Source organism: Dromaius novaehollandiae, chromosome 1 (genome assembly GCF_036370855.1).
Source record: "Dromaius novaehollandiae isolate bDroNov1 chromosome 1, bDroNov1.hap1, whole genome shotgun sequence".
NCBI lineage: Eukaryota > Metazoa > Chordata > Aves > Casuariiformes > Dromaiidae > Dromaius > Dromaius novaehollandiae.
In genome coordinates, this window is record NC_088098.1 from 102,893,559 (window position 1) to 102,905,847 (window position 12,289).

General features: G+C 45.1%; 1 protein-coding gene across 7 annotated transcripts in view; it reads left to right on the forward strand.

Moving 5' to 3' along the window:
- Positions 1 to 9,045, forward strand: part of ILDR2 (immunoglobulin like domain containing receptor 2) — a 38,864-nt gene extending 29,819 nt beyond the window's left edge. For 4 of the 7 annotated variants that reach the window (XM_064522672.1, XM_064522684.1, XM_064522692.1 and 1 more), the window contains 4 exons: positions 580 to 696; positions 2,433 to 2,643; positions 3,549 to 4,239; positions 5,123 to 9,045. In XM_064522672.1, the coding sequence (XP_064378742.1) occupies positions 580 to 696; positions 2,433 to 2,643; positions 3,549 to 4,239; positions 5,123 to 5,158 (1,055 nt within the window). In that variant the 3' untranslated portion in view covers positions 5,159 to 9,045. The other 3 variants (XM_064522676.1, XM_064522686.1, XM_064522668.1) reach the window with 2 other exon arrangements.
- The last annotated feature ends 3,244 nt before the right edge of the window (positions 9,046 to 12,289 follow it).

Consider the following 12,289-nt stretch of genomic DNA (forward strand, 5'->3'; position numbering starts at 1 on the left):
CTTCTCTGTTCCTTGGAGCTTCTCCGACCACATGCTCTGCAACCTGTGTGAGCAGAATTTGCAGGGACGGGGAGGGTGGTGTGGTCCTCAGAGCAACAGCTCCCAAATACTTAGCCACCTGCTTCCCCTGCATACTGGAAGCTTGCTGCCCCTTCTGCATAGAGGAAACCTGATCTGGGACTGCACTTCCCATACCATGACAAATCTTTTCTGTAGTGCTGAGGAAGGAGAAATGAGTGCTACTTTTCTCCTCGCTATCCACTGTATGAGGTAGAATCACTGTGGCAGTGGTACCACTCAATGCATCTTTTCATCCAGACTGGGCATTTCCAAACCCATTTTTTGCTGTTACTTTATAAATATAATTACAAACTTTATAAATATAATTACACAGCTGCTCACAACTTTACATCCCACTTTACAGACAGATTTCTTCTGAAGCAAGGAGTGGCTTACTTTGTTTTGGAAGACATGGCCTACCCACTTGTAGACATGAACTCAGCTATAGAAGCAATGTTTTCTGAAAGTCTCATTGGACTTAGATGTGTTCTCTTCTAAATGCTTTTCTTTTCTCCCTAGCAGTGCGCAAAGGATACAGAATCCAGACCGACAAGGAAAGGGACTCCATGAAGGTGCTGTACTATGTCGAGAAAGAACTGGCTCAGTTTGATCCAGCTAGGAGGATGCGAGAACGATGTGAGGAACAAGCATGGTTTGAAATTTTTTTCTTTGACCTGAGAAAGACTCTGCAAACTCATAGTTAAAATTGACAGTTCACTGGCTTGGCCTTAGAGCCTCCTGTTGGCTTTACAAGAGGATATGGTGCTTGGGCTGGATAAAAATCTAGATTTTAGGCATCAGTGGGTATGTTCTGATTTCAAAGAGTTGTTGCTTACCTAATCACCCTTCATTAGTACAAACGAAGTGTGGGAGACTCAAACACTCATGAAAATCAGCCACTCAGATAATTCAGCTTTTGGATCACCAGTGTCTGAAAAGTCAGGTTCATACTCATGCCTTCTCCAGCCGGTAGCTATATTAATAGCAGGGATACTGTGCCCACAACTTCTCCTTGTCTTACAGGGTGTTGCCTGTAAATTCCCAACACGGGGAGAGGAGGAGGTGATTTTTTTTAAAGCATGTTTTTTGGGCTGCAATGACCACAGTAGGGTTTGAAGGATGGGAGAAGGTAGTTTTGATTGGCTATTGCCCTGCAAAAGGAGCAAAGACTACAGGATACATTAAGGAAACAAGGGGATCGTCAGGAGGTTTTAAGACACTGGTCAACATAAGAGCAGAGCTGGTATGTGCAGCAGTACTGATGGGCTGTCAGTCAGCTGCAGGTGAAGGGGAAGAAGGTGGTGAATAGGGGCATAATACAGGTCCAAACTGAGCTTCTGTGTGGAACTCCTCACTGTGCTCCCACAGTCTCTTGCAGACTTTATTTTTATAAACAAAGTCTGATGCTGTGTTTATGGGTGGTGGAATCCTAACCCAAGTGAGGATCTTTCCATGTGAAGAGGTAGAGGTGCAGAGGTGGAACAGGCTGGGTGCAGGAGGAAGTGCTGCTCCTGGTCCTCTAGCTGTTCTGCGCACAGAAGACAACAGTGAGCTGGAGGCGGACAAGTGCCCAGCACAGTTCCTCAGGGCAGCATCCGCTTCACGCAGAACTAACCCGTATTAGGCACTGGTAGAGACACTTTTAGAACAGACGCACGAGATCCTGCAAATCAATGAAGGTAAGGGCTTTAGGGAATGGCATTACATCAAGGCTCTGTACAGATTAGGCAAAACTAACAAATTATATATACTTCTAAAACAGTCATTGCTGAGCACAGTCTTCTCCACCCACAAGATTTACTATAAAAAGACTTCTCCAGATTGGTATGTCAGGCCTCCAGATGTCAGTGTGCTTGACGGGGTAGAGACTGACTGTCATTCAGACAGTCTTTTTCTTTTTTTTAAATCTTCTTTTGAGGGGGTTGTTTTTGTTTTAGCTGGGCAAGCCAGGCCAAATCCAGAGCCAGCCTGTCTCACACCAGGGAGGGGGGAGGCGGCACAACTGTTGTGGCACAGTTCCACCAAGCACAGCACCCACCTCGCAAGGGAGAAGAGCTCACACGTGTTACTGAAGCAGTGCTGAGGGGGGATTTCTGCATGAGGGTTGAGCTCAGTTGTATGAGCACAGGCATCTGATGCCATTTGAGATACCCTTATAATATTACCACCTGGCCACCAGCTACCAGTTCAGAAGGGCATGGGGTCTCCTGTGGGTCCAGTAACAGCTCTACATCTGAACTGAGACCCAGAAGTCTCCAGCAAGATTGAGCAAGAGTTTGGAGAAGGGACTTGGATTCCATTTTGATTTTTTTTTAACGGAGGGCAGCTCAGCTTTTTTCTGTCTCATTTTTTTCTTGCAACCTCCCCTACAGATAACAACACCATCTCTGAACTCAGCTCTTTGCATGAGGAGGAATTGAACTTCCGGCAGCCCTACCGCCAAGCGCGAAGGAAACCTCTTCCTCCTGCAGGGGACCTGGATGGGGATGCTGAATACTGGGCAGGAGTGATTGGTGGGGGTAGCACATCAAGGTCACAGGCTGTCCCTGATTACAGAGATGAGAGGGACAGTTTCCGGCACAGGTAAGGAGTGCTGTGTTTGGGAGGTAGCTACTGCTGGCGAGGTAGTAAGGAAAGGAGAAGGGACAGGTGTACTGGTAGCTTTTCTGCCTTTTCTGCTGCTCTGGTCCTGTCTAAGAGGACAGAGGGGTTCATGGTGGAGGATGTGGAAACTGGAGATGTTAGAGGAGGACAGAATCAATCTGATTCCCGCAAGTCTGCCAAAGCTTGCCCAGTTGGGCCAAGCTAGATGCCAGCCCCATTCTAGATGGGATGTAACAGTGAAATCAACAGGAAACCAAGCCACTCTCCTCAAAGTGCACTTCTGGGATTTGTACCTGATCCCTCCAGCACTTCTTGGTACTGGTACGCTTTGTTGGGAATCACAGCCAGGTGCTCTGGTGCAGCAAGATCTGCACTCTGTGCCTGGAGGAGAGATGTCACATCCTTCTTCCCTCACCTACCAGCAGCTCAGTCTCTGAAAAGCAATGGCAGAGATTTTTTCCCTCAGTAGTGGGCTATAGCGTCAGATCGCTCTCTTTACACCTGCTTCAAAATTGCCCTCCTATGAGCTTCTGTAGCCAAGTTCTTGGGTTTCCCCAGTTGGACATATGCAAACAGGCTTTGGGGACAAGGAGAGGCAACTTCAGTCTTGCATGGGGGTAGAGACAAGGGAGGCACAATCAGGGATTAATCTCAGCTAACATTAGAACTGAGCTGGCCACACTAAGCTGCCTTTACAGTCAGCAGGGAGAAGTTAGGCATTTCTAGGATGTCATACATCTCTTCCTACAGAAGATGTTGAAAACAGGTCAGATGAATCATGTCTCAGGGGTGCCTCTTTCCCTCCACTGTCTTTGAGGGCAGCCAGGGGGATGAGCTCTGATGAATCTTGCCCTGTGCCTAACATTACCTCTTCCCTCCTCCAGCCAGCAGAGATCCAAGTCTGAGATGCTGTCTCGTAAGAGTTTCTCTGTAGGAGTGCCGGCTGTCTCTATGGACGAGCTGGCAGCCTTTGCAGAGTCCTACAGCCAGCGGACCCGGCGAGCGGACAGTCAGGAAACTCGGCGTTTTGAGCGGTCAGAGTCGCATGGTGGCCGAGGTGGAGGGCTGCCCCACCAGGACAGCTCCATGGAGGAGTACTACACCAAGCGTAGCAGAGGGAACCGAGAGCCACTGACGGACTCGGATCGAGGCTGGTCATATAGCCCACCCCGGAGACGGGCCCATGAGGAGAAGCATCTGCCCAGGCTGGTGAGCCGGACACCTGGAGGGAGCCAGAAGTACGATCACTCCTACCTCAGCAGCGTCTTGGAGAGGAAGTCTCGGAGCTATGATGAGAGTGGTGACCGTTGTGAAACCCCCTCAAAGCTCAGCTCGCAACCCAGCCAGAGAGGAGGGGGAACCTATTATGCCTGGTCACCACCCTCTACCTACAAACCCGAGAAGCCACAGCAGCAGTCACAGCAGCCGCCACCACCACCTCAGCAGGAGGAAGGAGAGGATACCCTGCCCCCATATAGTGAGAGAGAGCTGAGCCGAGGCCCTTCATACAGAGCCAGGGAGCAGGCCTACCTCAACGCCTCTGATAAGAAGAGGAAAAAGGAGCCCAAGAAGACAGTGAGGCCATGTCTGGCGCTTCTGACCCAAATAGGCTGAGTGGGGAGCCACCAGGCAGGGCTTACTAACCAGAGTTTAGGGACAAGGTGACTCTCCAGGCAAAGGGTAGAGCCTGGAGTCCCAGTGCGAGGAGCCCCAGATAAGGGGAGTATGTGAGGAGACCACTGGGAAGAGGGCGGTCACTGTGGATTTAGGAAGCCAGAAAGGGAAATAACTCCTACATGATAGAGGGGAGATACAGCCCCATGGTTAGCCACATGTGCCTCGAACTGGGAAAGTATGGGAGGTTTGGGGGCTCTGTGGCCTGATAAGCCAAAGAGGTGGGAATTTATCTACAGTTCAGGAGGATCATGGTAGGGAATGGAATTTATTCAGGGCTTAGTGGGATTATAGGGAATTGCTTTGGCCTACGACAGCCTTTGATCCTTAATTAAGAAGGGTTGAGAGGCTCTGGTCTTCTGGGCTGGGACATGGGTAGTAGCAAGGAATTGTGTGACAGACCTTGGGGGAATCTTTCTGAATGGGGTGGGATGACAGACTGCCGTGGGTGCATGCCCATGGGCATATGCATGTGTATGGACCATGTGTTAATCACACAGGATACCAGCATATGAAAAACATCCTGCCACAGTCTGGACTACTGAGGATTGATGAGGTTGCTGGGGAAGGAGAACTGGAAATCTGTTCTGTGAGAGAGACCCTGTCACTAGAGCATCTCAGTTGTTAGGCCTGAGCTTAGGTGGCATGTGCAAGAGAGGGGAGAGATGCAAGGCTGACAAAGCTGTTGCTATTTAGTTATGTCTCTGTCAAAGCTGCACCTGTGTTTTTCTGTTTTCCATGGGAGCTTTCCTGTTCACATTTCTTTCCTCTCTATTCTTTTTAGAACGATTTCCCCACGAGGATGTCCCTTGTGGTTTGAAGTTGTTGTGGACATGTCATGTTGATGGGCTGGATACCATGAGGTGACTGCGGTGGAAAAGATACAGACCAACAAGCAAAACAGGCCCCTGTGAACCTTCACAGCTACCAGCCATAGACTTCTCATTTCAATTGTTTGTTTCATCACGGAAGCAGAGGCTTTCATGAGAGACAGGTTCCTGTGAACAGCACTCGATCTCAGAGACTCTGGGAGTCTGCCAGGAAAAGGAGGCCAAGGCTCTCTTTGGCACCCTGCTCCTCAGTGCCCACTATTCTGTGCTGGAAGGCAGCCACGTCCATACTATTCCCACATCCCTGAACTACAAGCGAGACTGTCTTTGTACCTCTTGCCCTGTCTTACACGCAGAGAGAGGCCTGTCTGCATACCTCTCGCTCTCACTCTCTCTTCTCTTCTCTATTTGGATCAAAATTGTCTCCATACTTAGAGCCTTTTCTGTATCATCCTCATGCTGTGAGGAGGCCTTGTTCTAACAGCTGCAGACTGCCTCCAGTTGATCAGGCCCTAAATCTTGAAAGAAAATCTACATCCTTTCAGATACTGTAGAAAAAGACTGATGAGGTGTTACTTTGGCAAGGGCTGAACAGAGAGAGAGAGACAAGTATGGGCTGGTTTGTTCAATATATTTAGTTCTGTTCATACTGTGATGAGAGTTGCAAGTGAGATTGATGTATTGTTTTGAAAGTGGATCAAAGTAGCTTTTATTGTGATGAGAGCATGATATGTTTCCCCCCCACCCCCGCCCAACTGTGATTTGTTTTGAGACAGTTGCATTTCCTTGCAGCTGAGCTATGACCCTGTAGAGCTTCGAGCTGGAATATTTACTCCATCGTATCATAGGCAGTGCTCTAGCTTTGCTGGCATTCTGCTTCCAGCGCCACCAGACCTCTCTGCATAGTGGGCTTTTTGTTTTAGAGAAGCAAAAACGAGAAAGTTGTGATGAGGAGAAAGCTGCAGATCTTCGTTCTGTGCTATTGGATTACTCCTTTCTGGTCATTGGTCCAAGACATCGAACAGAGCAGTAACCATAATGGAGAAATAATTAACACTGTGGATGCACACAAGCTTTGAAAGTTACCTCTTTCAGTTACAACCATTTCATTCACTTCAGTTGTGACATGATTTTAGTGGCTGTTGTCTCAGGAACAGCTGAATTTAGAAGTGAGTGCTTCACACCATCTGCAAGCCTGACATTCTGGTTTTCAAAGGGTATAATGCAGTTGTTCCTTTAATTTTTAGCTGCTAAATTAGAATGAAATCCATGTGAAGGAAGATGATCAGAATGTGAATTTAATGTCCAGCATCTTAATTCCTATTAGGCCTAGAAACAAGTTAGCACCTTATTATGTTACAGACATTGTAAGTCTCTGAAATGCCATCTCTCTTGTTACTCTGGAAATTTGGGAGCTAACTGGCCTCAAATTTGTTAGGTGCTCACTCTAGCATTACTGTTTTGAACACTGCATTTATTAACATAGCTGCAGTTCTCCATAAAAATTAGATTCATTTCTGTGTTACTCCTTTGCCATATTAGTTCAACAGGAGTGGATTGAGGGAGAGGAAGAATAATCTCCAAGGAATTGATGACATCATTACTATTTTCATGCTTGAAGGTGAATGGGTATGAGGCTTTCTTCTCCTCCCATGCTTCTCTAGTGATGAGTGTAGTTTTGTAAAGCCCAGTCTGGGGTCTTCCTGGCCAGAGAAGAGTTAGCTTGGAGGGGCATACTATATCTGGGTCTGTCTGCCTGTTTTATGGCTGGAGAGAATAAATTGTAAGTATTTTCATCTTTTCTCATCTTTAATATATGTTTCCAGGAAATCATAGCACAGTTAAGTAAAGGCTGGGAGGGTGGTTTCCATCTGTGGTCTCTAAGGCCATAGTAAGTCTACAAAGCTACATTATATGTTATTTTAAATTAAACATTTCACACCAGACATATGATGATACTGGCACACAAAAAGTATTGACATACTGTTAGTCTGAAAACTCTGGGAACATGAATTTAAAGGGACTTTATACTGCCATATCCTTTCCATCAGACATCCAGCAGACCCAGGATGCATTTTACGTGGAGATTTGAAAGTGCTGCTGCAACAATGACTATGTCAGAGTGGGGCCAAAACAGTGATTTAAAGGTCTCTGGAGACCTGTATCTTTTAAATCATTTTGAAAGCCAGAGCTTTCAAAATCAGCCTCTTACCTCAGTTGTGTCATCCTTTATTTGAGTCATTGTACAGTTTATTTGAGCAAGCCCTCAGGAATAAGCTGTATGTATTAAAAATACAATCCTTCTCCTCATTTATTTGAATGAGTTTTGTTTGCTTGATGCTGATATTTTAGGGCATTTGGACACTAAGTGTAGGAAGTTGCCATTTTATTTATCTCGTTTATAAAAAGGTAGTCATAAGTGAAATCTTTTAAGAAAACTATTTTAACTGTTCATTAAAACTGTCCAACATTTTGCTTGAATCCAAGTACCTAGAAAAGTATTGAAGATTTTGATGAAGACAGAATTATCTTTTGACTAGTGGTTCTACAGATTTTACCAGCTGAACAAAAATTTCAGCCTCAAGAAAAGAGCAGATCCAGACAGCAGCCATCACTTGGCTCTGCTCGTAGTCTAGAATCTTAGATTTCTCAAATACTTATCAGTGGATTCATATCTTCCTATACAAGTCTGAGGGAATTTTCAGTTACTGATGTCTGTCCTCAAGCTATCCTTATTTTTCCCATTAGAAATGTCTCTGCAGCAGCACCAAGTGGAGCAAATCAGAAAATGAGGGACTTAGGGACTTATAGCTAAATCACCCTGATGACCCAAGACTTGTGTAAGCAGCAGAGAGAGGCACAGTAAGCCAGAGGTTGATAGAGAAACTGTGAAGATACAGTTGTTTCAGACAAGAAGTAATGGTAGGTCTGTGTCTGCACCATATTTTAGAGCACTTGCAGAACACTGGCACTGGTGAATAACAAGCCTGATTATTGCATTTAATGTGACGGTGACAGGATCTCCAACTATAAATTTTCCAGTGACCAATTTTTATTGCTGGCACAAAATTAAAATCCTTTTCATACAGGATATGGATGTCTGAGTCGTATCAGGGACACAGATGCTTTTGTAGCCTTAAAATAAAGCATCACAACTGTGACTAGCTGAGAAGACAAACGAGACGATGAGTGAATTCTGTAGAAAAACATACGAGCTCTTAGAGGAACAGTGGGATCAAGCATCAGCAGTAAATCTAGTTGTGCTGTCAAAAATGTGATCCGGGCTGCTGAAAAAATTTGACAAAATGGGAAAATAAATAGCAACAATAATGACTTTTCAATAATCCCAGTATTCCTTTAAAGTACACTGTAGAATTTCCAGGGGGTGGCTTTAGTAGGATTATCCTCAGACCACTGAAATAGAAAATTAACTAGTATTTGGAATACATGTAAACTTTGGGAAACTCCCAACTTACATCACCTGAGACAGAGAGCCAGAAGAATTCAAGTCTTTGTGCTGGCGTATAATAGAGGAAAGGGAACTGACACTGTAAAATAAACATCTTAGCCGTTGTAGTTGTTCCATCAGCAACATGCCTCAGGCCCGCCTCACCTTCTGTGTAGCCAGCACTGACAGCTGTGTGTGCTGAGGCTTCCTGAAACCAGTACCAGCTCCTGGTCTGACATGTGAGTCCCTCAGCAGTGCTATGATGAACTGTGGTTTTAACTGTGTGCCTTTGTGGGTAGCTGCTGCCTGTGGATCAGCAGGCACACTGCTCTCCTTGCTTTTTCCAACAAGCCTGCTCTAGGTAAGCAATACCTGATACAACCATTACAAAAATAAGACAACTGGTTTTGTGATCACTAAGGAGAAAGCTGGATTTTTCATGCATATTCCCTCTAGAGAGTTACATAAAACTGACCAGAGAAATTGTAAAATGGAACTGGCCTTTGACAGTGAGGACAGGAGGGGGCATTCTCTCTTCTTTTTGCCAGGGAGTGTTAGGAGAATTCACCACACATGGGTGCCACCACTCGGGTGTGACCAGCTTCTGCTAGTAACAAAATGGTTTGATATTGCACAGAAGAGCCTTGCTTGGCCAAGCTGTCAGCCTGCTCCTATAGCTGTAGTTTGTCCTGAGCAAAATAGCTAACTCTCCATATACTCAGAGAGGAGTATGTCTCTTTTGACCCAAGGCCTCTCCCAAAACTTATTTTCTGAAGAGATGCAGGACAGCTACTAGGCTGTACAAATACAGATCCTTGAGAAGGAGCAGTCATGAAACAGTTTAGAAGTCAAACATTAACAAAAACTGTTACTGGTACATTAAAAAATAATATAAGAACACAGTCTTTATTATGCCTGGGCTATTCTGAAAATAAATGTAACGTTGTGGAGATTATTTCGCTGAGAAACTGTTTAGTGCTGCCTTCCTTTTTCTGCTGGGAGCTTTCACAAGAAGTTGTGAGTGAAGATTGATCGTGTGCCACTAAGAAGTACAGAGCTTGGGACAAGCGGAAACAGAAGCTAAAGTGGCTTTAACTAATTCCTTGATGATCCAGGAGCAAAGAGACCTCTGGCATAAGCCAGGCACTGCAGAACTCACCCTATGACTGCCTGAAATCTCTGCAGTACAGCATCTCCAGCTGGCTGTGCTGGGCCATATGTGCTTTCTACAGCAGCTGTGCTGTTAAAATCACCCTCAATTTACCTTGTGGCTCCTAAGGCGCTTTCCCATTGCCTGGGAAACAGGAGATCAGAACAGAAGTTTCTTGTGTAATGTGATGGGTTGGCTAATGTTTGATATCATTTAATGGTCATCTCCAAAATGCCTCCTCCACATCTAATGTCGCTTTGCTATTACATTCTAGGATTACCAGAAACAGAACAATTCTAAAAATTGTTAGTTAATACTGAAGGAATGCATCTGCCATGATCCCCATATGAAGTCTCTTGTGACCTTCATAATTGCTTTTTGGCCTTCACTCCAACCTGCACTTGGGCTTTTGCCAGGAGAGACTTCACCTCTTATCCCCTTCTGCCTGTCATTTTTTGTCACGCTTGTAATGCTTCTGTGACATTCTGTTTTCTTGGCCATTTTCAGTTAACTTTCAGCTTTGCACCTAGGAGACGGGGTCAGTTTAGATGTGGACTTACAGTGGCATTTTGTAAAAAGACTTTTTTATACCCCATAAAACAAAAATTGCAAAAAGCACTAAACAAAACCCCAAGACCTCCAGATATTCCCTCAAGCCCAAGCAGAGATGTTACTGGAAACATTTTAAAAATTCAAGCTGAACATAATTTCCAAACAAGTAAATATTGTTTGCAACCTTAGGGCAGCTACACTAAGAGCTCTGAAGTGCAAACAACAAAAGCAAATGCATTTGGTTTGCACTGTCCTCTGTGAAAGAAGTGGCAGAAAGAAGCAGCATATCATGAGTCATAGAAAGCAAACTGGATTCCAAGGTGCTATTAGTTGTATCTGAGTTTGAAAGTATGAATTAAAAGTTGACAGGCTTCTTTTAAAAGCACACTTCAGTTCAAGGAAATGGCAAGCTTTTGCCTCTAATGCCTCTTGGTGGCTCTCTATCACACCTGCTCACTTTATATAGATTAAAAAAAAAAAAAGCCTCTATTTCTGTACCCTCCTGCTGTGCTCTGAGAATCACGTGCCTTCTGTGCCCTGAGCACCAGCCCCAAATGAATTGCAGGTGAGAGGAGTCTCCTTTGTGCGTCGCAGACTGTGTTGCATCACACCCATACAATCCGAGGAGCACCAACACTGCCACTGTCGACATCACATATCCCAGCACACTACCTTTAGTTCTGCTTGTACAAACTACACAGGCCAGAGGCTCTGGGGTGGGAGCTAGGTGCTCAGCTGTCATTGACTTCCATAGCCCCTGCTGAAAACCCCAGCCCAGGAATATAGTCTTCTTGCTGTTTATCAATGAGTTGTGTTTTTTTCTGTTGCTGCTGCTCACTTACAACAGCTGATTTTTTCCCCATTATGCCGTGAGTGAGTGGCTTTCTTCGCTGTATATCATAGCTTTTGTTATTCCACTTACATTCCCCTCCTCTCCTGTAATGAAGTTATTTTCAAAATGGGGGAAAAAAGGAAAGACGTAACAATGTTCTATATAATGAAAATACAGTACTTTCATAGCTTTGGGGGACATGCCCTCATCCCTAATTACCAAGGGTTATTCATTTGCCATGCTTGCAGTTTCAAGCTTGTTGCTTTTGAGTTGTCACCATGGAGAATAAAAGGAGGAAAAGGTACCGCCAATCTGCCTTTTTATTATCCTGCAGACAAACAATTTACCCACTCTCTGCTAAGAAATGAGCAGCTGACACAAGCTGTTTTCAACTTTTTTTTGGTCACTGGACAACAAAACTAACATTTTCCAGTGGAGCATCAGACCCCCTTACAAATTTCATACCTAGCTCACTGGATAGCATCTGTGAGCACGCGCTGCCCGGCCCCCTTACATACAAGAAATCCCTAGAAGTGCCCCATGGGCCCCACTACTTCACACAAAGGATAAACTCTTTCTTGGTTTTGCAGGCCTAGGAACTTCTTCCATGTGGGTTTTACCAGGAAGCCTTAACCTTTTTTTCTACGGACACATTCTTTCATTTTGGCTGTTTGACCTCTTTGTCCCTATGTGTACAAAATATTCTGGATTGATGTTTTTTCCTCTCCCATGAACAAATAACCTTATTCAGCCCCCATCTCCAAGTTATAAATAATGGATGTGGATTCTCACACTGTTTGCAGATGTAATCTGAACAGCATTTACATGGTTAGAGCCATATCCAGTAGGCATTATCAGCAGTCAGGAGCAGGCAAAGCACATGCAGCTCCCAGTTCTGGTTTGTATTACCCCTGCGCAAGGCATGTCGTCTCTTGGCCCTTCAGTTTCCTCACTGTAAAATGGGAAACAATACAGAGCCACCTGTTTCCTAAGGCAATGCTGGTGAAATCCTTGTGACTCCAGCCCCGCTCACAGATGGCACCTCTCCTGAACGCTGGGCTTCAAACTTTCTGCGTCTGCTATGAGCTGAATACCCCAGCTTTTACCCTTGACAAATATGGATTCAGTCCCAAATGTTA